The 27,462-nt window shown below is 38.6% G+C and overlaps 1 protein-coding gene across 4 annotated transcripts in view; it reads left to right on the top strand.

Annotated features, from left to right (window-relative positions):
• PHF6 (PHD finger protein 6) overlaps positions 1 to 25,987 on the top strand; it is a 34,210-nt gene extending 8,223 nt beyond the window's left edge. The window contains exons 4-12 of one of the 4 annotated variants that reach the window (XM_045030428.1): positions 2,685 to 2,818; positions 3,092 to 3,135; positions 13,176 to 13,231; positions 13,520 to 13,640; positions 17,211 to 17,377; positions 17,549 to 17,692; positions 21,402 to 21,506; positions 22,754 to 22,887; positions 25,227 to 25,987. In XM_045030428.1, the coding sequence (XP_044886363.1) occupies positions 2,685 to 2,818; positions 3,092 to 3,135; positions 13,176 to 13,231; positions 13,520 to 13,640; positions 17,211 to 17,377; positions 17,549 to 17,692; positions 21,402 to 21,506; positions 22,754 to 22,887; positions 25,227 to 25,356 (1,035 nt within the window). In that variant the 3' untranslated portion in view covers positions 25,357 to 25,987. The remainder of the gene's footprint in view (positions 1 to 2,684; positions 2,819 to 3,091; positions 3,136 to 13,175; positions 13,232 to 13,519; positions 13,641 to 17,210; positions 17,378 to 17,548; positions 17,693 to 21,401; positions 21,507 to 22,753; positions 22,888 to 25,226) is intronic. The other 3 variants (XM_045030425.1, XM_045030424.1, XM_045030426.1) reach the window with 3 other exon arrangements.
• The last annotated feature ends 1,475 nt before the right edge of the window (positions 25,988 to 27,462 follow it).

Here is a 27,462-nt window from a genome sequence, read left to right on the forward strand (position 1 = left end):
TGTTATATCAGTAACATGTTGGAAGAGGATGGATTCTTAAAGCACACCATCTAGAGCAGGGGTAGGCAACCTATGGCACACATGCCAAAGGCGGCACATGAGCTGCTTTTCAGTGGCACTCACACTGCCCGGGTCCTGGCCACCGGTCCGGGGGGCTCTGCATTTTAATTTAATTTCAAATGCAGCTTCTTAAACATTTAAAAAACCTTATTTACTTTACATACAACAATAGTTTAGTTCTATATTATAGACTTATAGAAAGAGACCTTCTAAAAATGTTAAAATGTATTACTGGCGCACGAAACCTTAAATTACAGTGCATAAATGAAGACTCAACACACCACTTCTGAAAGGTTGCCGACACCTGATCTAGAGAAACCAGGCACTTGAACTAGGTCCAAGTTTTATATGAAGAGGCTAAATGGTTTTGTCCTGATAAGCTTGAATGTGCACTCTCTTCAAACATGTTGCACTTAGTGATTGCTTTCCATTCTTGACTGGTCCTTTATAGGAGACGCAGTAAAGCACTCAATGTGGTTCTCCAAATCTAATAGTCATATTGGTAGTTTTTACTAAATTGCAGACAGAGTTTAAGTAGTTGTCCTCTTTTGGTAGATGTTGATACTTAGCAAATAGGCACTGAGGACTTGAAGCTACTTCTGCATATTAAAGCAATGATGGGAGAAATGCAGAATATTTCTGGTAATAGTTGAGGGGTTGAGCTATAATGAGAGGCCAGTAATATCAGCTTGTTCTTAATTTCCAGTAAATGCGCTGATCTGAGGTCATTATTGCTTCTATTAGCTGTATGTGAGAAGAAACCCTTAAAAGTGGTCTCTTTTGTACTTAGAACTTTCCATGTGTCGGATGTACCTAGAGAATTAAACATTTTACAAGCCAATCAGATAATAAAAATCATTCCAACAAATTAAAAAACTTATTTCAATGGGAAATAGCTCCGTAAATCGATATAAAGATTCTTACAGTTTGTCATTTCACCAGAGAGATTTCACAGCTTATGTAAGAGTAAATTGTGCCCGTCTAACCTATTAAAATATATGAAAGAATTAAAATAGTGGCTAAAAGGGAACTGATAGATACGTTTATTTTGAATGTGTAAATACATTTTAATAAAGTTGCTCACAAGAAGTTACTTAGGAAACTTGAAATACAGAGGGTTGATTAAACACCTACCATGGATTTAAAAACTGATTAAGAGCAATGGAACAGTATGAATAGAGCAGTTCTCTCAATTTGTAGGGAGGTAAATAGCAGAATGATCCAAGATTCAGCTCATTTTTTGTTTTGTTTTGTTCAGTTAACTTCAAGATGGGGTAAATAGTGGGGTTACAAGACTTGCTGGTGGCACGTTTATTTAGGTTAGTTAAGACTAAGAAGAATTGGAAGATCTGTAGAAGGATCTAATAAGCAAGCCAGTTAGGCAAGATGATGGATGGGTAATTTTACTCTTCATAGACTTATGCAAGGTAATGCATATTGTAAGGAACAGTTTAAACTGGTCATGTATGCTGATGGGTTTTGAATTAGTTATAACCTTGCAGGAAACAAATTAGATGTAAATATATAGCTCAGTAAACATACCTCAGAATCAGTCAAAAACTCAGTAAGAGTTTGAGCAGTGTTAAGAAGCTAGAAAAAATATGATGAATATTAATGGAATTATATACATTGACTGTATGTCTTCCCCTTTAATTCAGCACATGAAGAAGGGCCATGAAAATGTTTAGAAGCATAAGAGGTGTTTCTCAAATGAGAACCCATTACAAATTAGTGTGGAAAGTATCTATCCTTGGAAAAGGAAGAGTAAAGCAATAGCCCTCTATGTAGCCTTTTCTACAGCATAAAAACAAAAAGGTGGTGGTATTAATACAAATAAGAGAAATTCCTTTTGTGTACCACACTGTCATGGAATATGACTGAAGCAAATTACACCTCTACCTCAATATAACGCTGTCCTTGGTAGCCAAAAAGCTTACCGCGTTATAGGTGAAACCGTGTTATATCAAGCTTGCTTTGATCCACCGGAGTGTGCAGCCCTGCCCCTGTCCAGAGCACTGCTTTACCATGTTATATCGGGTCGCGTTATATCGAGGTAGAGGTATATTTGAAAGAGGATTAGACAGTTGTAGGGGAAAAAATGGCAGGCAGCTGCAGTTAACTAAGGTAAAATTTCAAGCATTCAGTCTTTATGCTTCAGGGAATAAACTGATTTGCCAGCTGAGGTCAGCAAGAAAGTCCCTTTTCTTGCCTTCTTTCATAGTATAATCCACAGTTGATCAGTGTTTGGTATAGCCCACTCTTGGAAGCATAACATCTAAGTGAAAAATTAAGTTTCTTCCAGTATGGCACTTCTTACTTAGCTAAAGTTATTGGATTATTTTTCCACTGCATTAATAATTAAGATGATAAAATTATTATTATACTGTTATATTTTATAATTGAGTAGCTGACACATCTCTCTCTCCTTTTAAAATTAATTAAAAATGACACTTGGGAAAAATGTGGACAAAGACAGTATGACTGAGTACATTGCTCTCAGTAATGCCATCTGTTTGGTGAGGAGGGGAGTTATTTTATGCCTGTTAGTTCCAATTATTTCCAAAGCCAAAAGTATTAAACTACTGCTAGCATGAATGTTATTTTTCTCTCTCCTTCTATTATAGATGTGCTCTTTATGCCATTGTCCAGGAGCAACCATTGGTTGTGATGTGAAAACTTGTCACAAGACATATCACTACTACTGTGCATTGCATGATAAAGCTCAAATAAGAGAGAAACCCTCACAAGGCATTTACATGTAACTACTATTTATCATGTTTCTGTTTGTATTTATATTTCACCCTCTTTGTAAAACTATCATTGGAATACAAACATTTTGGGTTTAAAAAAAAAGTTATAATGGTGAATATGGAGTTTAATATAACAGTGTGCTAGACTGTCTACATTTTTAACTGCAAAATTGGAATTTTAGAGAGTATTGTAAATGGGGTGAAATTTACTGTTATTTAAATTAAACTAAATAAGCTCTGAATCATGACTTATCTGATAGTTTAACTACTTTGTTTTATAGGATTTTATGCCGAAAACACAAGAAAACTACACGTAACTCTGAAGGTAAAACTATTCAATGTAATTCCACCCCACCCCACCCCGACAGATACTTTGATTACATCTTAAATTTTGTGGAAAATATAAATGTTTTGGGCAAACTAGACTGGACTAGAATTAGATGCGTTTCTGAAAGAATTAATCTAGAAGCTGAACATATAGGGAATTTGCATATGGCGTTAAGATGCTAAAAGGTAGGCATCTGGTTTTAAAAAAAAATAAAATAAAAACCTAAATCCCAGAATGCTCTGGAGTTCTGATGCTCTGTCATAATAAAAATTCTGTGAAGGTAATGTGTTCCCTCTTGGGAAGAGACGGTCCCTTTTAGGAAGAATCTAATTTGTATGTTCAAGTAAGTATTCTACATCTTAAATGTGTCAATTTTGTCAGGCAATGGCTATGTCTGAACTGTTTGTAACAAAATCCTACAAAACTACAGTATTTTTTATCTGTTGCAAGATTAAGCTTTAGGTGTTCCTTTCGTAATATTCCTGATAATTTTGTCATAAATTAGAAAAGAGATCTGGTATTATATGTAAGGGGTTGTGGTCAGATCACCCTTTGAAATGCTCCTTTTGACTATTTGACCTATGAATTGATTAACACAAGCAGTTGTATGAAAGCACTCATGCAACCGTCTCATAACTGAGGGGAGACTTTTGGAATGGGTGAGGCAGTTGTGCAATACATTAAAAATAGCTTTAATATGTTGTATGGTCTTTTGACATTCAAAACCAGTTACTCAATTTTGTGTGGTGGTAGTTTTTTGCCATTTTTCTATTGTATTTGAATTTGGGTAAGTAGAAATTAGTTTACCTTTGCATCATTCTAAATTGAAATGTAACCTCAAATTGAAACAATGAAGAAATGAATTACTGTGTCTTTTAGTGGTATTTTTGAATTGCTTGTAAATTGTCATTTGTTTCTGCCAAATGCTTTTTATTTAGCATATACATATTATTTTGTGCCATTCATATTAAATAATTATATTAATATTAGAGATTTAATTTAACCTCCCCCCTCAATCTTTTTGCACAATGTAAATCAGAAATTCCAGGCTAAAACTGGATTTTTGTTATCCAGTCATACCTAAATATCGTAGTGCACTCTGCATGTAACATGCACTGCACTATGACTTCTGTAACTAACAAGGCTTTATTTAAGGAGACTGGAGAAACAGCATAGAATTTGTATTAATAGTTAATGGATTTAAAATAGACTAGACCTAGTTACTTTATTGTAGTTTGGTGTCTTAATTTCTGTTTGGGTTTTTTTATAAACAGTATTGTAGGATGAAAATTCTTATGGAAAGATTTTTGGAGTGAAGTGAAGGACTAGACCAGTCTCTCATCTAAATAGTTATTTTAGACAGAGACACAATGTACATATACGCACTGTTGGCTCATAGCTATTGCCATCTATTGAAAAACCTAATTGTGATCCTAATCCTGCAAGTTGTTCCATGGGAATGGACCACTGCTGCTTTGTGGAGCTCCTTGCAGGGCCAAGGTTTATGCTAGTATTTGAGAGTCTGCAAGAGCTGTTTCTGCTTATTCTAAAATGTCACTCTTTACTGTGAGGAGCTCTGTATTTTAATATGGATATTTGTATTGGAAAGGACATGGAAAAAATTACTGCTGAAGAGCAAGAGCTGTTTTTTCAAATAATTGCAGTTTTTTTAAAAACACACAAGCAGTGTTTTCTATAACAGCTTTGGTTTTTAAAATAGGTTTAAGTCTATCTGAGTTGTTGAAGACAAAAAACCTGATTATACCTTGTTTGGATTTTAATTTTTCACTCCATTTAATCAAAATGGAGGATTTGGGTCAATAGTATGTTGCCATAGTGTGTGTGCTCTTTTTAGTGAGGGTCCCAAGTTTGAAAATCTGACTTTGTCACTTTGTTCTCAGGCTTCTGGGGACTGAGTATGCTATACTGACAGAACAGTGCTGTTTATAGTTTGTATTTTGGTAGTGCCTACCAGGCCAGGGGCCCGTTTTCCTAGGCCATGTACAAATATAACAAAACAAGCACATTTAGTCTCTGGCGAGGAAACACCTTACCCAAATGTTGCTGCTGTAGAATGATGTATGCTGCTAGATACTTGTATCCTGAGAGATAGTTGCTATGTCTTCAAAAGAATGAGATATCAGGTGGTCCTCAGCACTCTGAGAAGGGGCTTAAAGGATCTCCTGTGTTGTTTACTATTTAAGTGCTGACATTGTACTCAAGACTGGAACGGGCACATAGGGAGTCTGTCACAAAAACATGGCACAATGAGAAGTCCAGAAAAGTTTTTCTTACATATTTTGTTGGCTTATTTTTTGTGGCCGGCATGGAAAAAGTGAGTGTCAAGTAGGGAGCTGAATGTGTAGAGGGAAACTAGGGCTTGGCACACTAGAAAAGACAAGTAGAGAAGAGTAAACAAATTGGACTGAATAATCAAATGCTGTTATAACAACATTTTTGTCATATTATTTTGTTTCCATGAATTTCACTGTTGGGGTTGTTTGCATACCAGAACAGTTAATGCTGTTAATCTGTGGTCATGTGCCTCTCAGCTTCTGTGTGAGGTACTGGGACCGAAAGTCAGATGCAAAGGAAGGATATGAACCCTGCCCCTTGGTGGCTGGGTTTTTGTGGGAGAGGGGTTTGATCAGCGTAGAGCAGTTCTGATTGTGTGTCCTAATTGCAGTAGTTCTGTTTTTATTTTATCTCTTTTGGAAGCAGCTGTTGGAATAGAATATTTTTAATAGAATAGTTTCTCATTTGGGTCATGTCAGGTTTAGACAATCAAGAATCATTGGGACTTAAATTCTGTGGACAGTGCTGCCCCAAAATATCTATTAAGACCAGCATTTATTCTTCCTACTTTATCTAGAAAATGGTTGTTCTCTTTGGAGTTCTTGCTAAAGCCTCAGAGGTATGTATTGTCATGTCTGTTAGCAATTCCAGATTTGTGGGCCAATAGCTGTTAGAGGCTAATATGTTCCTGCATACCAAGCCCTTCTCCCCTGTCTGGAGGAATGGTATGCCATCCAGTACCTGTTGGGGGAAACTTTCAGTGTGGTGCACAGAGATTTGGCTAAATTACTTACTTGAACATTAATTAAAGTTGAACAGCTAAAAACCTGTTTACCCTAATGAACATTTACTCTTTGATGTCCAAATCTCTCATGAAGCCCAAGAGGGGCAAGAATTCATGATGCTGAATGCTTCACTACTCCCCAGGACCAATTCATGAGTTAATGCAAGATCTTATTCATTTAATGTCTGGGAGGAGATGCTGAAGTTACTCCTGAGGGCATTCTGCACCAAAAATTAAAAATTCTGCACACAATATTTTAAAATTCTGCAAATTTTATTTGTCAAATGTGGAAGTTCCAGCTTGGCCTTGGGGAGCACAGGCCCCTGGCTGCACAGAGGTGGGAGATCACTGTGCAGCCTCCCCCCGGGACATGGACTCAGCGGTGAGGCTACACCCAACCCTGACACAGTGCAAGGACTGGGCCTGCCCCAGAAACACCCCAGGACCCTGCCCCTCCATGTCAGGTGCAGCAGGTATGGGCATGCAGGCAAAGCAAAGCAGGATCCAAGTGTGGAGGAGCTTAGTGTGGGGGGATCCAGGTGTGGGTTGAGAGGGTTCTGTGTGGGGCAATCTGGGTGCGAGCAGCTCAATGGGGGATCTGGGTGCAGGGGAAATCTGGATGCACAGGGGCTCGTTGCGGGTTTTTGGGTGGAACAGTAATGGTACTCTGCAGGGAGGTCCAGAGGAAAGTGGGGGGGCTCTGGGTGTGGGGAGTATAGAGCTCGGCAGGCGGGGTCTGGGTGTGGTGGTCTCAGTAGGGGGTCCAGATGCTGGGGGAGTGGAGCTCAGTGGGGTGGGGATCCAGGTGCAGGTGGCTCATCAGGGTTGTCCAGGTTCAGGAGGAGTCGGGCTTATGGATGGGGTGCTGGGTGGTGAGGCTCCATGGGAAGGTCTGGATGCACAGGGGTTGGGTGGATGGGGGAGCAGTTCCCTGTACAGGGGTCCCTCCCCCAGCGGCTGAGGAGCGATGGTGTGTGCGCATAGGGGGAGTTTGCAGAGCTTCCTGCAGCTCGGAGAGAAATCTGGGGGTGGGTCTAACCTAGCCCTGGATGTCATGCAGGGGAAGAGGATGTCCTGTCCTGCCCAGCTCAGTAGCAGCTGAGCACAGGGTAGGCGCCACCAGTTGGGTCTTCCCTAGTCTCACCTGCCCCACAGTGATTTACTTCTCTGCCGGCTGCTCTGGGAGGGTTGCATGACTGCTTTTGTGTCTTCCCTTGGCTTCCCCCTCAGAAAGTCACTTTTCTGCAGGGGAGCAAAGAAATCTGTGGGGGACATAAATTATGTACATGAGTAGCGGTGCAGAATTCCCCCAGGAGGATGAAGTGTCTTCTGTTTGTTTTTTAATTTAATAAATTTAGCGTGGTGGCACAAAAAGCTATACCTAGTCATTCTCTAAAATTGTTGATCTCCTTTAATATTTCTTTATGGTCCAGCATTCACATGACATCAGAGCTATATGTGATGAATCTATTTCTTCTCTTCACTCAGATGCAGAAGTAATCGCAATAAAATCCAAATGGTACACCAGACAGATGCATGCCTCTACACAGTAGCTTTAATCTAACAACTCAAGGGTTAACTAGTTGTCACTGCATAGGCATAGAGACCAAGCTGGAATCTTATATGCTGTATTCCTACTAACTAGAAGAACATGTCAGTTAAAGTAGTTTGGAGGCAGCTGTTCAGAAGAGCAGATTGAGAGCTATTTGAAGTGCACTGTCCTCTAAACTGTCTAGATTTTTGTTTTAATTTCTCTCACTGCTTAGAAATCTTTTATCTAGAAAATGAAATAAAATCCAACTCCAAATTAAGCATTTTGTTGGAGAAACCCAGTGGGCTCTTTGATTTTTTTTCAACACCCAACATCATGTGGGAGTTGCTATCATTGTTCTGTTTGGCTTGTAAATGATGATATAGCATTTCATTAGTTGAATTGTTATGTAACTTTGCACAATTGTACTTATGTTTTGAGAAGTTTGGGACTGAAGTTGACCCATACTTATTTTCCTTCATTAGTTGCAATTTTGTTCAGTCATTTTGGTTGTTTCTATGGTGTGGTTCAAAAATAATTTTTCTTTACCTTACATTTGAGGATCTCCAAGTGAACTGGGGAAACTAAGGGACATAGAATTGGTGATGTGCTCAAGGTCACTCAGTAAGCCAGTGTCAATGCTAGGAATAGAACCAAGATTGTCAGTTGTATGCTTTACTCTCAGGGCAATTACAGGTCCTTCAAATGTTAAACTTTTATCATTCTTAGATTAACAGAATTTTTGTCGATACTCTACTTCATATTGGATAATCAGTCTTATCTTTTTGCAAGTTTGTCCCTTGTTTGATATTTTTTTTTTGCCATTGGGGTAGAATCCTTGACAGCCTACTTCTAGAACCAGTTAATACTTTCAGGGCATTAGTGTAGGTGTCCACTTTTTGTATGCTACTGGTATTCTAATTTATGCAACCAACCCACAGATATCACTTCCTCTTCTTGCAGAGAAGTACCTGGTCTTGTCCCAGGTTTATGCAATGCTTATCTGAGGTGCTAAAGTAAGGCTTACTGAATATCAGTACGTACTTAAGTACCTGGTTGTGAATATCCTCAAGAATAAGAAAAGAACTTTCAGTAATTTAACTCTCCTTTCGGAATCTAGACAAGAGCTTTCTCAGAGGAATTCCTTGCCAATAGCCTTGATTGCTAGTATTACTATAAAGATGGTAAATTTACCTCTTCATTCCAGAGTATGGATCATATATTAAAAAGTGCTCAGCATCCCCTTAGAACAGTAGTTGCTGTATGCTGAGCTCTTCTGAAAATCTGGCCCTATAGCTTTGATACGTTATTGAGTTATGATTTTAAACATACTTGTTTGTTAGGAGTAATTGATGGCCAAAAACTAACTCTGTATCCTTCAGTTCCCCGAATGGGGTTGTCTTAGCCCTTCCAAACTGTCCTTACTTAACTGATGAGGAATATTTCAAGAAAGGAACACCTGCATCTCATTCCTTTTACATCTGCTACATAGTAATCAAATGGAGAATAATAAGAGGCCATATGACTGTACACATTGTTAATGTTCGGAACAGATGCTTGGAAGCTGTGAGGTCAGAAAATGAAGTGTCCATAATTACCACAGTTGCTGCACCCAAAGCTCTCAGGGATTTAAAGGGAATGGTCTTTCCACAAATGGAAATCTAAAGATTCCCTTAGTCGTCATGCTTTTTATTTCTTTACAAACTTCATGTTTGATCTAATCTCACGTAATTCATGGAATTGAGTGAGGACAACATTTCTCTAGCAAACCCATTCAGAAATAGCACATTCTGTACCAAAGCAATTATTTTATTCCGTGCTCTGCATAAACCAGATGCCAACAGGAAAAACATCAAAGACATATTGGCATCAGATTTAGACAATGTTCTAATTCATCTGGGATGAGATTTGCGTTTTAGTCAAGAGTATTTCTTGATGCAGCCTCATTTTCTTTAATGTCAGGCACACACTACGCCTTTCACACTGTATAGTTGCCTCACTATGCACACACTTCTCTAGTCACATGTAAAAACCATACATCCTAACTCACAAGGTCTGGTCCTCTTGTCTTTCCATTCCTACTGCAGAGAGGTTGCATAGTCTTTCTGCGGAAGACAGATTAGGCCCAACTAACCAGAGCCACCTTATTTTGTATCTTCTGGAGACTATTCCTCTAAATATGCGCCCAAAATGTCTACATGTTCTTATGTCAAAAAGCAGTTACTCCATCCTAGAAGTCTGAACAAACATCCTTATAGCAACTGTTTCAATAGTCTGATTTGCAAAGACTTCTCTCTATGGAAAAAGTCCACTTGATAACTAGAGGAAAAGAAGCGTCTTTTACCTTGATATTGGAACAGTGCATTGTGTTTATGGAAGATTTATGTAATTCTTCAGTTTGAATCTGTGACACTTTTTATACTGCACTCATCACTGTAGTAGCTGAGTGCCTTCAAGTAGTGCATTAAGCAGTGAGACTACACATCTGTCACATGCTATTTGTACTCTCATCCTCTCCTGAGAGGGACAAACGTGTGCAGTAGAGTGACTTATTTTAGTAGGGGCTTTTAAACTTATTTTAAAAAATACCTGGTGTGTGTGTGTGTGTGTGTGTTAGGGAAGGCAAGATCAAATAAATGTGCATTGCATTTGGATTGGGAAGTAGGGAGATTTGTGATTATACTTAGTTTATGGGAGAGTTCATTCCAAAGTCTCCGAACAGTCCTGGTGAAGGATCTATCTCTCACACAGATAAGGTTTACTCTTACTGTGTTAAACAAACTACTAAAAAAAAAAAAGCATAATTTTTCTTTTGCGTAGTAAAGTTTAAATGCTGTATTATGTCAATGTTCAATTGTAAACTTTTGGCAGAACAGTCATAACGTTTTGTTCAGCGTTATGAAAAACCTCCATTCCCAAGGCGTTCGTAACTCTGAGATTCTTTTGTATCTTGAGCCCAGGCCATGGAACGCTTTGAAGATAAGGACCAATACCTTGAACTTGATTCAGAATTCTATCCGGAGCCAGTTTAGAGAGTAGGATGTGTTCATAGTAGCCTGTGTTTTTGAGGAGACTGTGCTGGAGTGTTTTATAGTATTTGGAAGTTCCGAAGTGCTGTAAGTTTCATGCCCAGGTATGTCGCATTGCTGTAGTCCAGCCGAAAGATGATGAAGGCATGAATAACTGAGGCCAGCTCTTCTTCTGCCATGATGGGATGGAGTCTCGTAGCCAACTGGAGATGATAGAAACCATTACTCACAAATGTTGCAGTGAGAGAGCTCAGGATCAGTGAGAAATCCAATAGTACTCCTAGACTATAGACTGAAATGACCATTTGTGGATGTGAGCCTTCAACCAAGGAGACTGTACTGTACCTGCAAACTCCTCTAAAAACTTCCCTCCTCCCTCTGGCATCACCTCTATTTTGCTCAAGTTCAACTTCAGCTAGGTATACTTCATCCATGATCTGATCTCACGCAAGCATTGGGCCATCATGTTGATAGTGGTGTGGTTATATGTGATGAAGGATAGGCATAGCTGTGTGCCATCTGTGTTGAGTGACTAGTAGTTGTATGTAGCTATTGAAAAGGACCAGAAAGAGAACTGATCCTTGTGGAAGCCCACAAGTGAGGGGCCTATTGGTGGAGATGCAGGGCATCATTACTTGTTGGGAGTGTCCTTTCAGGAAGGACTCAGATCATTTTAACACATTACCCTAGTCTCCTGCCACCTCTCTCAGGTGAGACAGCAGTATCTCGTGGTCAGCAGTGTCAAACTTTACAAAAGGATCCTTAAATTATATGCAGAAAGAATCTCAAACACTTCCTAGTATAAATGCTGTTCAGACTATAAATTCTTTTGGTCAAGGTCCATGTCATTACTGGTTTCTACGTGGAATCTAGTATACTTGAAAATATAAAATAATAATTGGACTTACAGGTGTGGAATTTTAAGCCTTTTCCCCTGAAAATCTCTACGCTTTAGAATCATATTGATAGTTTCCTCTGATCTGGTATTTCTCTATTATCAAAAAGATTTCCTGAAAATAAGCAGTTGAACATTTTCATCTGTAATTTCGCATCACTTATAGATGTAATTTACTGCTACCTGGTGATTTGTCCATGTATTCAAATACTTACTTTCCACTACTATGTCAGTTTCTCCTAATTTATCCTCACTAGTATCTGTGGGTGCAGTCTCATTCTCATTATCAAATACAGATGCAAAGAAACTGTTTAGTTTTTCTGCCATTTCTTTTCCAGTAAAAATAATTACATTGTCACCTTGTGGCTTTTATTTTTCAGTCCTCTGATATTTTAAAGAATATTTAACATTATTATCCTTAGCTATCATTTAGCTTATACTTTTTTGTTCTTAATTTAAACCCCTTTTATTTTGTAAAACTTAATACTGACTTGCTCTGATTTCTAGAAATCCTTCTTTACTTGTAATGCACTTTAACAATTTTAAACCAAAATGTATATACTTTGTGTAGATTTAATAAAAGTAAGCACACTGAGACATCTCCACAATATCTAAACTTGAACCACGTATCTACAATACCACTTTCTAAAAACTACCAATCAGGTTTGCTTAGTATCATCCTTATTTTATCATCTTGAGTCTCTTTTCCTCCTGTGTAACAGCTCTGCTGTGCTATGTATTGCAGTCTAGAGACCCCTTTGGTAGTTAGATCTAGCAGCGTTAGCCTCCACTTTACATGTCCTCCTTTTTATTAGTTTGTCACCATCTTAAAATTACTTTAATATAGTTATTTGTGTTACTTTGCTTTAACACTAGGTTTTAAAGAAGGGGAGGAAATCCCCAACATAGTTAAAGATCATACAATAAAGAATAAACTAGTGGATCTCAACCTCTTCAATATCATGACACTACATTACAACAGGAAAAAGTTTCAGGACCCAGTTTCCTTCTACCCATAACAAAATGGATATTCCCTCAACCCCTTAAGAATTGGGACCTCCAGGCTGACAACTCCTGGAGTCAATTGTTGTTATATAAATCCACTTTTTATACTGCTTGGTACTGATAGTGGAATTCTAAGCTACAAATATGGGACTCTCACTCCTGGATTTTGTCATAGCTGATCTGAAGTTAGTATGTTCTTGATTAAAACATTTTTAAGTGCATCTGAAAATGCAGAATGTCTTCTCTGGAATATGTTATTCTGAGAGCACACACTGGATCAGGCATGTAAGACTCCCTTCTTCAGATACAGCAATTTAGGTACTTTTGAGGGCAGCTTATCTGACATAAGAATTTGTTATGAAAGGCTAATGGGGCAGGGAGGGGGGGCAGGTGAAGAGCATCTAGGGAACCTTAGGGGATTTCACAATATGGGTGGGGCCCATGATAACACTTCATATGGTCAGGGAGGTGTTGAACAACTTTTTGTGTTTCCCTTAGTTCAAGCTGACATGAGAAGTTGGAAACACCCAACCATCAGATGCCAGGGAAACAGGGTAAGCTTGGCAGTGGGCTTGAGGGGAGGGATAGGGCACAAACCAAATTGTCTATTAAATAGCAAAGACTATCCAAGGCGCTGTTGTGTTAAACCTGGTTACAGGTTTTTATTTTCTGTACTGTTAAACTAGTTCACAGTGCTGTTAATAAGAGAGAAGCTAATTTTCCAAGGAATCAGTCCTGAAACTAGATGTGCTAGCACAAGAGTCCCTTCGAAATCAGTCCCCAGGTTCACACTATGTGTAGGATTGGGACTTAAATCTCTTTTGGATGTTTTTTGTTTACTTAGATCAACCTTCAGGAAAGGGACACACAGTGTGTGGATTTCAGTGAATTCTGAACTTTGTTGGAGATACTGGTTTTGGGGCAGAAAGGGCTGTTCTTTGAAGAAAGCTGAGGATTCCTCTGGTACATTTAAAAAAATGATTATGAATATATGGTCTTTTTACTGTTTAAATCTTTAGTATTAAAACAACTATTACAAGAGAGCAAATAAAGTACAAAATAAGTATTTCAGAAAGGATTCTGTCATGAGCCTGTGAGTTATTTATAAATAAGTTGGTTTGCATCATGTATGTTCATTTTCTTCTAATTATTGATAGTCCTGTTTTCAGCACTGACAGTAGTGAGCAGAGCAGTGTCACAAGTGTTTGTTAATTATTGGGGCCAGAGGATGGACTGAGGCTATGTCTTCACTACCCGCCATATCGGCGGGTAGCAATCGATTTCTCGGGGATGGATATATCGCGTCTCATCTAGACGCGATATAGCGATCCCCGAATGAGCTCCTGTCGACTCCGGAACTCCACCAACCTGAACGGCGGTAGCGGAGTCGACATGGGGAGCCGCGGACATCGATCCCGCGCCGTGAGGACAGTAGGTAATTCGATCTAAGATACTTCGACTTCAGCTACATTATTCACGTAGCTAAAGTTGCATATCTTAGATCGATTTCTCCCCGTAGTGTAGACCAGCCCTTAGAGGTAGAAAAAATTGTGGCTTACAAGCAATTATTGAGGGTAGTCAAGACTGAAAAATATTGAGGGACTCTGGTAAAACTTAACAAAGCTAGGGGAAGGGACAGCATTATGGTGGGTGAAATCCAGTGTAGACAAATGCACGTTGGAAGGAACAATTTGAACTTTTCAAACACTGATACTATTAAAGGGACACCAATTTACACATCTGTCTGAATTTTTTTACCTACTGTTACAAGAAACACCTATGATTACTATAAATGAAAGATTTAAGGCTAGGATTTGAAAGACTTCAGTATTTTAGCAGAGGACCCAGAATTACATGCATGTGAGGAGGGACATGATAAAATAGGGTTCTACTCTTTAGAAGTGTTTCTCAGAAGTATAGGACTCAGTTTGTCACACCCAGTGTGGAGAGCGATGTTTCCTTTGGGTTTCACCACTGCATAACCATATTGACTGTGGCTATTTCACAGTTAATCTAAAATGCAAAATAAACTAGGCTAATATGGCAGTCATCTTTTGTTGCTCTCAAACTGTTCTTTAACAATGAAATTGTTAATTGTGTTTCACAGCACAATCGAGGTCCTGATTATTTATTTATATATATATATACACACACACACACACACACACACACAGAGAAAATGTGCTGCTCTGTTGCCCCTCTGTATCTTAAACTATGGAATGTGGCATCTATTCTTGCTAAAGAGTAGTTTGTCGTGTTGTAGCTGTGTTGGTCCTAGAATATGATGCACACAAGGTGTGGATGAGGTAATATCTTTTATTGAACCAGCTTCTGTTGGTGAAAGAGACAAGCTTTCGACAAGCTTCTTCTGTGTAGCTTGAAAGTTTCTCTTTCAGCAACAGAGGTTGATTCAATAAAACATATTACCTGCTAAAAAGTAGGTCCTGTTGAGCTAGGTTGACTCATTAAGTTTACGTAGAGGTTTGAGAAAAATGTGTATTGTTGATAAACCTGGCAAATCTAATCCAAATTGATTTACAGAAACTTGAGAATTACATAACTTCTCAAATTTTAACCTCTTTCAGAACATACAACAGAAAAATGCTTTTTAGGCATTATATTTTGAGCTTGTATTTAACCTGTGGTGGACGCATGTGGATTAGTCTTTTCTCCTGAATTAAGAGAAGTGCAAGTGTCTAATTCTGTTGGAGACTGGCAACAGCTACAGTAGGAAGGGTAGGATAGGAACGGTTTATATGTTAGGTCTCAGGCCAATGGCTTTGTCATCTATGCTAGATTATTATAGCAATGGGGTATAGGCAAGGGTTAGGAATTGATCTTTGTAAGCCTTGGTTAAGTACACTAGGTTAACCATCAGGGTAGAATAACATGCAACTAGGTTTCGTCATATCCTAGAACTGGAAAAAAAACCAAAAATGGTGTAAATTGGAATCTTCTGATTTGTGGTACAGTGTTCAATCCTGAAACAGGAATATCCTGCTTAGATATTGTGGCTGGGGTACCCTGGTGATAGGTGTCCTCGTAATGCCTAAATAAAAAGAAACACTACATTTGTCACTATTGTAAACAGTGGGAGATCAGACCACCTGACTTTGGACTCCATTCCACTTAGGGGTTCATCTACATCTTTGGTTTTTGGATTGTGAAGCGTAGCTTGTCTAGCAATGTGTACAGCGCATGATTCCACAGAAAAATCCAGCTGTAGAATCTGCATTTTGGTCTAGAAATGGCTGGCTGTCAGGAAAGTTCTTAGCAACTGAGCATAAGAACAGGCTATTTAATACTAAATGCAAGTCAGTTGGGCAACAAAGCAAACAAGCGTGAAAGGCTTGCCCTAGGTCTGTGTTAACTACACATTTTGAATAATCAAAGGGCTGTTCAGTGTTTGATTACAGCTGGCTGAAGCAGTTAAACATTTAGGCTGGTGTTTTCCAAGGAGCCAAAGGAAGTTGGATGGTTAACTCCTTTAGGCCCCTTTGAAGAACCCAGGCCTTAATATCTGATAACGCACGATTTTTAAAAGGTTTAGTACTTTATCGTTTTAAGGGAACCTTTACTTGTAAATTCTTCTGATAAAGTAGTTATAAGATAGTTGAGTTTCCGAGGACAGTACCTGTATGTCAAGAGAGGAGGATCAAAAAATGTAAAGACCATGAAAATCCAACATTAACCAGCTTTAACATATTTGTGCTAATATATATAAAATGTCTATTTATAGAAACCACTTAAGTCTTTGGGCTGTAATATTTCCAGTGTCAGGAGGCTGCTCTCCAGCTAGTTGATTGCTGCCACTATCAGTAGACTTAAAAGTATGTTGTAACTAAAATGTTATATTCAAATTTGTTTTATAATTTATTCATGGAGATAAATGATTTTTACAATTCTAAATGTTCATTTCACTGGAATTTCCTTTTAAACAAGCTGTGAAGATTTCAAGCATTAAAGCAAGGAGAGAGAGAGGCATTCCTTAGTGAATGTGACTTACATTGTTGTTTGCTTCTCATTTTAAAAAAAAAATCAAATTTCATTCTGGCAAAGAACACTTGGTGGTTCAAAATAGAAGTTTGGCTGTTTAATAGAGGGCAGCAGGTTACCTAGAATAAATTAGGTTATTAATGGACATGGTCAATTCTTGCTTTCAGATACTTGCTCAGTTCCCATTACCTTCAGCGGGAGATTAGCATGTGTGTCTAAAGTCAGATTTTAGTTCTGAATTGAGATGTTGACATAATGTTAAATGTATTGTGTACGACTGTAAAGAAACTTTAAACATTTTAGATGATAGTTTTCAGAGATGTATTAGATTAATATATATCGATACAATACAATTATATTAATATAACATTAATATAATAGTAGATGGTTGAAGATTGTAAAACAAAATTTTAATGAATTGGAAATAATTTTTATAAACATGGGTAAGAAAAATGATAACCATTTATTTTTCTTATATAATTTTTTGTAAAACAGTTTTCATTTTTGAGATTTACTTGATGTTTTCTAATTTCTAAGCAGATTTAGAAGAAGGTATCAATGAACACGAATTGGAGCCTTCACCTCCCAAAGGAAAAAAGAGGGGTCGGAAGGGAAAGCCAAGAAAAACAAATCTCAAAGGGCAGTCAGAAGACACTAGATCTACATCCTCACATGGCACAGATGAAATAGAAAGCAGTTCCTATGTAAGCAGTAACTATAAATATGCTAAACTTCTTAGAAGAAAGTTTGTCTTTGAAATTAAAGATTTTGATTAAAACTAGCATTTGAGTCTCCAGCTGGTGGCCAGAGACTTGTTAAATTATGACCTTACTTGGAACCCAGCAGTATATTTTAGTAAAATGTTTTTCTTTCAGAGAGACAGGTCTCCCCACAGAAGCAGTCCCAGTGATACAAAACCTAAATGTGGATTCTGTCATGCAGGTGAAGAAGAAAATGAAGCTAGAGGAAAGCTTCATATATTTAATGCCAAAAAGGCAGCAGCACATTATAAGTGCATGGTAAGTAGAATATTTGGGTTAGTGTGGGGTTTTAATTCTTCTGAACTGCCCTGCTATATGATACATTGTTAATACAGTGCCCTAGCATGTAGTTATGTATTAATACAGCATGTGCTTCCAGTTATCTCTCTGACCACTAAAGTGTTGTGAGCTGAGCAGTTCATTTATTTTCACCAGAGGCACTGTTGATAATTACTATGTTTAGAGATGGAGGAATTAATTCAGGTAGACTCTTCATCTTAATAAAAATAATCCCATTGTACCTTGGTGCGTGTACATACAATGTTTAAAAAACAAAAATATAACTCCAATAACGTTAAATTTTAACTAAAAGATTACACCCCGAAATAAAATACCACTAATGCCCTCTGCCCCCAGGCCTCTGCCCCCCTCCTCCCCAAAAAAAATCACTTGCGGAAACAGATGAGCTTTGCACAATGCTTTGAAGATCAGTTGATTCAGGCGGTGTCAAAAGAGATGGGGAAATGACCTCTGGAATCAGTGGCTCCCCACTGTAAACTCCCTGCTTCTAAATGATCACATCTAGGGAACTCTTAACTCATGTGCATCAACTGATCTCAGCGGCTCTTGAAGAATGTAAGCAGAGAATTCAGTTTTTCATATGGCTAGGTCCTTGATCCAAGTGTGGCTGTACAAAACAAAGTCCGCACCTTGAGTTGTACTTGGAAATGAATAAGTAGCCAATGCAACTGGTAGATTTTTGATGTAATTTTCTCCGTAGGGCTAGCCTCATTAAGCAGAGAGCCACACCTTTTGTCGTTTTTGAGTATCTTTGCTCTATTGTATGCATGAGTTTGGGAAAGAAGAGCTGCAATGCTGAGAAGCAGATTAAACTGAAAATACAGTGATATTCTAACAAGAATAGAGCTCCCATTCATTTATAACAGAGTAGATGTGTGCTTTGAGTGCAAAACTCAACTTGCATTTAAATTTCAAGCCCAAACTGGCACCTCCATAATACAGCTCATTTCATGCAAAAGGATCACAAAACACCACAAAGGAATTGATGCATCCATCTCTGGGTGAAAACAGCTGTTTAATAGCATACAGTAATATTAGACAATACGGTTTGGGATAGGAGATTGGCGGTGGTAGTCAATTGTTTTTTGTCAAGGTCCTGATTTCTTGGTCAAGGTCCAGACTCCAGAGAATTATTTTTCACGCCCCAATAATAAGTAAATAAAAAGATTTTGTGGTCTGTTCAAAAGCATCTGATCCTAATTTGGCCTGCAGTCCATCTATTTACAACCTCTGATCTATGTAGTTTTGTGGCCTCCATCACTAGCCATAGAATCTGAGCCTCTTATCCCTCTGTTTTATCCCCAGTTTCACAGATGGGGAACAGAGGCAGATAGAGATGAAGTGACTTGCCCAAAGTCACGTAGTTCATGGCAGAGTAGGAATGGAATATAATCCTGCTGCATCCCATTCTGCCGCCTTTCCTCCCAAGAGGTCTCCCCTGAGACCTCTCTGAGATGCTACATTTTACCAGGACTGCCACGGGACCCGGAAGCTAGTTTCAGCAACCAGGTCTGTAGCAGCTACTGAGGGGGTTACCTCCTGGCTTTTGAACTCCTGGTACACAACCTTCATCTTCATGTAAGGGTGTTGGAATGCCCCTTGATGCACCAGAGACTGGTCTTGGCTGCTGTCACCAGAATCTGAGACCACCTGGGCTAGTCGGAGGAAATGAGTATAGCCTGTGGTGCTTGGTGAGCATATGGGGTTGCCCACCCTGTGCATACCCTGTTGTGTGCTCAAGGAGGTGAGTGTGCAGCCTTGTCCCCCACCCCCTCTTCTCTCGCTTTTCTTGGGCAGATCCTGCAGAGGGTGCTACACACCCTTCACACCTGGCCCTCTAGAGCTTGTCATCAGGCCCCTACCCTGCAACCCCCAGATGCCTGTGATGCACCACCTGACTCAGCTGGACACCATCCAGCTGGTCCATCTCCAGACTGTATCACATGAGCATCTCTGTATGCCACCCACTTCTTCGCCCTCGTGTCCTCCCCGACACAAAGTGCGACCTGCTGCAACCTGTGGAGTTGAGGGGAACTCCGGTGGCCAGCTTGTACTCTAGTCTGGTCTCTTACACCCCTAGGATATGAGACTTGGTGGCTCTTTCATGGTGCTGTGAGCATGAGTATGTAGTTGGTGTGGTTTATAGAGTCCCCTGACATCCGCGTCTTCTGCGGCAAGAGGGACACCTGGCGCATATCTACATAGAGTGCGTCAGACTGCAGCCCCTCTTCTGGCTCCTCTGTAACCTCCTGTTAAGGTTCTGGTTGCACTTTTCTCCCACCCCTGCTTATATACAAGCATCCTACCCAGGGCCCCACAGAGTCACGAGACTTTGTCCACCTGCTCCTGGCGCTGGCCAAGGTGGTCATCCACCAGACCTGGAGGAGGAGGAAGCTTGCTTGGAGGGGAATGCTGTGCAACTGTGAGATCTGTTTCCAATTCCTTGTTGTATCACATACCTGGGCAGAGTTCTGCCTTACTCTGCAGCATGGGTCACTTGCAGATTTAAACTAGTGAAAATGGTGAATTCTCTGTACCTTGAAGTATTTAAACCATGATTTGAGGACTTCAGTAACTCAGCCAGAAGTTAGGGGTCTATTACAAGAGTTGGTGGGTGAGGTCCTATGGCTTGCAACGTGAAGGAGGTCAGACTGGATGATTACGATGATCCCTTTGGATCTTAAAAGTCTATGAGAGTTCCTCTGGGGGCGTCGAGTGATTCCTTGGACTTTGAGCAGTGGGCACTGCCCAGGGTTCTCTGGCAAGTGTCCCCATCCAAAACTGTGATTATGAACCTTCAACCCCCCACTCCTGTTCCTGTTTTTGCATTTGTTGTCCCCCAAATTCAGTTGTGGCCAGGATTTAGTGGTTCCTCCCCCTTGGTTGAGGGGGCTGGTCTTTAGTTTTGGATAGGCCTGAGCCCACTATCCCAGTACCTGCAAAAAGACTGTCTTTCCTATCCTACAAATAGAGGCACACATCCAGTTGAGATAGCAGGTAAGCAGAAAAGAATTACCCTATCTGAAAGTTGAGCTGGACTTTTGCGTTCTCCACCTTTGCTTGAATGTCCAAATTAGCTGAAGTCCTTCAAGAGCTTTTACTGCATATACTATATAGGTTAAGTCTTGTGAGTGATGTTGGTCTAACTATAAAAGGAAATGCATTCAGCCAATAAAAGCTGCAGGTAATGAAAACATATGAGGTTTGAGACTACTTGGAAATGTCCCATTGTCACCATTTCTGGCTTTCCAGGGGCTGGTATTGGCAGTGTGAGTAAGCTGAATTATTTAGGTGGGGCAGTGAGTGGAGATGAAATATCCTTATCAGAACCAAGGCATGTCTTCAGTGCCTTAATTGACCGTGGTACTCATTTATTGCTTCATATATTCCATTATCATAATCATCCTTTAACTACTGCTTTGTCATTCAAAAAAAATCCTCTGAAATGCAGTCACATATAATTGAAGCATTCAAGTGGGCATTGGAAGGAATATCCAAATTACTGATATGTTCAATCTGCAATTTTTTCTAGTTCATTGGCAAAGCACAGCTTACCAGCAGATAATTGAGTACAGTGCATCCCCTTCTGTTGTTCCTGCTCCTTAATCTTCTTATGGCCACATATCTGTAACTTCCTAACATTATTGTGCATTGGTTTGCTTTACAGTTGTTCTCTTCTGGCACTGTCCAGCTAACAACAACATCAAGGGCAGAGTTTGGTGATTTTGATATTAAAACTGTACTTCAGGAGATCAAGAGAGGAAAAAGAATGGTATGTCTCTTTGGGTTTGTAAGGAATGCTTCAGTGATTTCAGTTGGGAGTATATTGCAATTCTTTTTTTCCTTATCTGAACAAATCTTTTCACTTAATTTTTTAGAAAACAATTTAAATGTATTGTCACTACTAGGTATCAGGATATAAAGTGTCTCAACAATTACTGTGGTTCTTTTAACTACAGCATACTTTATGAATGCAGTATGTTGGCCCTTTGGGGACCATAATAGAAAGGAAGGAATTGACAGTTTTTCCATACCACACAATCTGTATGGCATGAAATTGCTAAATAGGTTATGGGAGTTAATTTGTGCAATTATTGACTTACTTCAAACTTGTTTTTTTAAATGATGGCTAGTTCATTCTCAACACACTTTAAAAGGACACTGAATCTCTGTATTGCCAATTAAAGGAAGATGAATCCCATGCATATCTCTGGTGAATTGCATCTTTTAAATACTTGTTTTGGGGTCTCAAAGGCCCCAACTATATTACCTTATTAAAGTCTTCAGCTAGTAGCACGGCTCCTGGATTCAAATTCACATCCCCTTGGTTGATCCAGGGCCAGATTTGCTAATTACTTGGGCATCTGCAAGGCTCATTTTTTCTCCCATGACATGAGCTAGGCTGAAGCTTGGAGGGACTTTTCATGATGATGAGGATGCTTGCTTGGGAGGTGTTTTGTCATCTTATGTATGTTGATTCATGTATTTATTTTTGAATGGTCTGAGCAGTATGTTATGACATTTTAGTGTGAAAATTAAATCATATAAGGGCCCCAGAGTATGTGGCAGGCACTCAGGTATGTTTTATAAGTAAAATATGGCACACTGTTTCATGCATATTAGAATTCATTAACATATGGAACTCCATTACCATCTGAAAAAAATAATTGCCTAAAACACAATTCATATTCAATGAGTTTTGGTACTTGGAAAAGCTAGCTTCAACTTCAACAGCAGCAACAAAATAGAACTTAGAACTGCAGCAATGTGTGCAAATCTTGCTGTTACTTATTTTTGCAGCAGACAGGCAAAACAGTACTCTGTTGTTCATATATATTGATTGATGCAGATTTAACTGTTTCTTGTTTACTATATATTAAGATAAGTTTGTGCTACAAGAAAAATTACTTCATCATGTTTATGACTAAAATTTGAGGACATCAAAGTGAGCATTAAGTGACAAGACATTAAATGGATTAACACCACAACTTAGAGTACTGTCTTTTTTCCCCTCAACAGAAATGCACTCTTTGCAGTCAGCCTGGGGCTACTATTGGATGTGAAATTAAAGCCTGTATCAAGACTTACCATTACCACTGTGGCGTACAAGACAAAGCTAAATATATTGAGAATATGTCTCGAGGAATTTACAAGTAAGAACTCTTAACAGTTAATTCTGTAATAACAATTTTTTCTGACCTCCTCTGAGATGACTTTAAGAATTGCTTTTCTATTCAGATAAAACATTCTGATCACGCAGTAATGCTGATTAACACATCACTCAGCTGCATTGCAGGCACTAGGCAAAACTATCATACATTTTTGGAAGTTCAGATAAGGTGACTGTTGCAGTTCAAAAGCTAGTTAAGTAAAAGCTTGTGCAATCAGTTTTAGTACTTCAAACACCTTGTTCAAGTTGAGTGTCATCGAAAAATAAATTAAATCAAGTTCTGTTATAAATGTAGAGAAAGTTTAGAACTTTTTTAAAGCAATCCTATAACACAGTGGGAAAAATAAATTTCTCTGCACAGAGCTCGGAGAATCTTTGTATTCTTCCCACTTTAATTTCCATTTGTTCCAAGGCCCTGCATCATCACTGTCAAACAAATTAGGAGAATTGGATGGGTGCTCCTGTCGCAGCCATCCTTGATTGGCCAAAGGTCTTGCTGTTTGACTGCTCTGAGATTCTTCCTCTCCAATTAGGTTCAGCATACTGCTGTCGGAATGCTCTTAGCCCTTAATAACCCAGGGAGCAATAGAGCCAGACCACTAATTGACACACCATGGCTTTTCGTGGCATTGTAGATCATTGACACTAGACCACTGGACTGACTTCATATTTTTTCTCTTTAACCTGAAGCTATTTAAGCTCATTTTACCAAGTCAGATGAGGATAAATACATATGCAAAAGTGGAAGTATTTCTGTTAAGTTTATTATAAAACATGAAAAATACTGTGCGAATGAAAATAACTCATATAATTTTCAACTATCTTTCAAACATTTACAAAATATTTTTAGTGATCCTAACTTAATTCAGAACCTCCATATACCACTTTAAAATACATGAAATATTTTAAAAATAAAAAAAGCAAAACATAAATTTCTTTTTCTCTGATTAGTGAAATTTGTAACTCAAATTGCTGAAGTCACAGGTAAACTCCTGCCATGTTATACTCTCTTAGGGATAACTTGATGTATCTTTTTTCCTATTTCTGTACTGTTCCAACCTCATTTCCCATTTGCTACCACAAACCTACTGCAATTAAAGTTGACAGATTGCATCTCGTTTTGGCCACAAGGGGGCATTCTATGAGCAGTGTGATACCCATCCTGCTTCTTGAGAACTGGAATTGATCGGTTTTAAATTTTTTTTGCCTGTGCTAGTCTATAAAGACTGCACTGGAGCCTGGCTTTCCTCTGCTTATTTCAACTTATTTATTGGTTTCCGATTGATAGCTTAAGAGCCATGAACAAATGAAATTGATTACAAATTGACACACTCAAAATCACCATTTTTTTTATGAGCGCCCATTCTCCCTCGGAGTGTCTATTTTGTTTTTGTTATGTAAATGTTCATAAGAAGAGTGTTTCTGATCCATTTTATCATGTAGATTTTAGACAAAAAAATCTATCACAAAACTTCTTCAAACTCACTGGTACTGCTAACCATGTTCATTCTCTTATGGTAGAGCTGAGAGAAAGTAGGTCCTTACATATGCAATCATTAAACACCTAGACAGTTCATACAGCATTTTAGACAAAAGCAAACTGATTTTTTTATTTTAAAGTTTTGTTTTGTTTCTAAATTGTCCCAGGCTTATGCCTTGGTATATCTCAATGGCTTACATTTTGCCTGTGAAAACTGACTGAAAGTAATGAAAATGCTGTCACAGCCTTATCTATATTGGAACAAGCTTGCTAGTGTAATAGGTAGTGGTTACTTTTTCCTAAAAAGTGCGTAAATAGGCTTTGTTAGCATTAGCAGATCCTATCATAAATTAAATCTATCTCTCTGCCCAGCTGTTACAGTTGGTTGGCACAGGTCAATAGAGCTTTCTCAGTCTAAGGTTCTTGGCGGTGGAACTCTCTCAGAAGGAGGTCTGCTGGTGTTCCTTCTTGGTTGCTTTTTAGGACACGAGGCAGTGGCTTCTATAGGCAGGGGTACCGATGACTGTTTTTGGGGCTTCTGTCTTTGTTTTTGTGTTTAACCCTTCTTTATCTTTTGCCAGTTGGGAATTGTTCCCTTTTTTGTTTGGTTAGTGATCTTGGGTTTGCCCCCGTAACAGGTGCCCTTGGTTCTAGCCAGGGATCTAGTCAGGCTAGCTAATATTTATTTCTAATGTCAGATGTCTGACAGGTGCCTTGTACATTAATTCAACACAATTTTAAAATGAGCCTCTTCACTAGTGGAGAGAGCCCAGAATGTTATAAAATATAGGACTGTTACTTGTTTCCTGGTAAATCCTCCATTGTTTCTTCTATTGTCATAGACTCTATTGTAAAAACCATAGTGGAAACGATGAAAGGGATGAAGAGGATGAAGAAAGAGAAAGCAAAAGTCGTGGGAAATCAGGCTCTGACCATAGTAGCATTCCTCAGCAACAACTCAATGGAAACTAGGTATGGAAGTTACTCCTGGCAGCTCTGTTACTGAGACTGAGAAACACAACATACATTTGATGTAGTTAATCACAGTAAAATGTTTAAATCTAGTATATGCAGATAACTTCTTTTTATTGGTGTACTGCAGAAGAATAGGGAACTTTTTTTAAACTTCAGCTGATTTTATTATAATATTAGGGAGGCCTCACATCTGTCGATAAATATAGATGTAATGTCAGATCTGTTAGATGCTCTTCTTTTATATGATTTTAAATTTACTGTTGTTTTCATCGTTTTTTAAACAGGTTCAAGGGACAGAGTTAGAGAACTGGGAATGAATAAGACATCCATAACTACTAATACTTTTTAATTGTTTTCTAAGATCAGAAAAGGGTTAGTAACTTTTTACGGCCCAATTCTGTTAGAAATTTCATTGAACTGCCTGAAACGTTCATGTGTGTGAGCCTTCAATAAGTGGCAGAGTTTTACATGTCAATATTATGTAGTTTGTAGTCTGCAGTGTCTGGAAAAAAATGAAACACTATATAAATGATATGTAATATGTACAGTGTCAAAAGTTAAGGCAGACATTGAAATGAAGTAAGCTCTATATTTCTGGACTGAATAAAAATCTAAGATTTGGAATGTGTAAGTTGTTTAGTGGATTCATGCACCAAGGGAAAGTCTTAGTAAGATTAATTCACAACATGGACAGACAAGTCCATGGTGGCAACAATCTGGTAACTCATGAATTTTGCATTTTCTTTATATACAGAATATGGAGGATAAATGTGTGTGTTTTGGGGGGGGGGGGGGGATCGCTCTCTGTTTTTGCTTGCAAAGCACACAGTAGAAAAAGAACTCAGTGCATGCAGAAGCATGCTTGAACCTTTCAGTTTGTTCCTGTTGTGATTGTTCCTACTGCCCAGCATTCCTTGCTGGAGATTTACTTGAGCAGCTGTTGGTTACAGGCTGCAAGCTTCAGTACTCATGCCAAAGGGCTGTAAGTTTGTTCTTTCCCCAACAGTCCACCTCCTCTGTATTCCTAACGTACCAAGAACCTCTAAGTGTGACTCAAACTAACTTTTGGAAGCTGCAACCCAACGTCTTTAGATTTTGAAGAGTTACTACTTTAACTTCTATGGAATTTAGCCACCTTATCTGACATCCATACCTCAAGCGCTCTGTGTTGTATGGAACACTTCATGTTTTGTCCAAAATACATATACAGGTCCCACGTGCTGTATGGAGGAGGAATCAACTTTTTTTTAAGATCAGTATTTATTTTGAATCTTGTGACCGCTATATAAGATTTTCTTACCATTCTTAATGCTTTTAGCATTTGATTGATTTTTTTTTTTTGTCAAATCAACAATCATGCCATGGCATTTCATATACCTAGAGGTCAATGTTCCATTAGAATAATCAGGTTTAGATTATACCAAATCTAACAGCTCAGTTCCCTAACTTTTTTCATATAGCTCTGGCATGTCTAATTGCTAATAAATAGCTTCTTCTGCTGGTCCTATTGAAGCACATTAGCAGATTCATTTAAAATAAAACCAAAAACTTAATAAGTAAGTCTGTCTAATGCATCCAGGGCATCTCATTGCTTAGGAAGGGTTCTGACTCTCTTACTGAATAACTAATAAACCATTTAGATTTGAAGTAAAGCAGCAAGCAAGATACTCTGACAATTTGACTAAAAACAGTGAAGGTTCATCTGCAGTTGATATTAAGAAGCAGTTCATTTGTAACAAGTTTCTGTAGCATTTTTACTTGTATTTTTAAAAGATTTAACATGTCATTGTCTTTTCATGTGTTTCCTTAATGTCTCAAGGGACTCAACTGTTGTATATTAAATTTCTAACATTTTACCATGTTAGAATTCAATCTGTTTTGGGGGAAAATGCAGTTTTAGTATAAATATTACTGTGTACAGAAAATACTCAGTTACTGCTCTAAACATGCCATTGATCATTCTTATTTTGTATTTGTAACTTTCAAAATTAAAGGCATGACTTGAATTGCAATGACAGATTGATTGAGATTGTTTACCAAGGTGTTTGCTTTTTTCTAGAATATGAACATTTTTCAGCTACACAGAACAGTTTCAGAATGCAA

This window comes from Mauremys mutica, chromosome 9, assembly GCF_020497125.1.
Source record: "Mauremys mutica isolate MM-2020 ecotype Southern chromosome 9, ASM2049712v1, whole genome shotgun sequence".
Taxonomy (NCBI): domain Eukaryota; kingdom Metazoa; phylum Chordata; order Testudines; family Geoemydidae; genus Mauremys; species Mauremys mutica.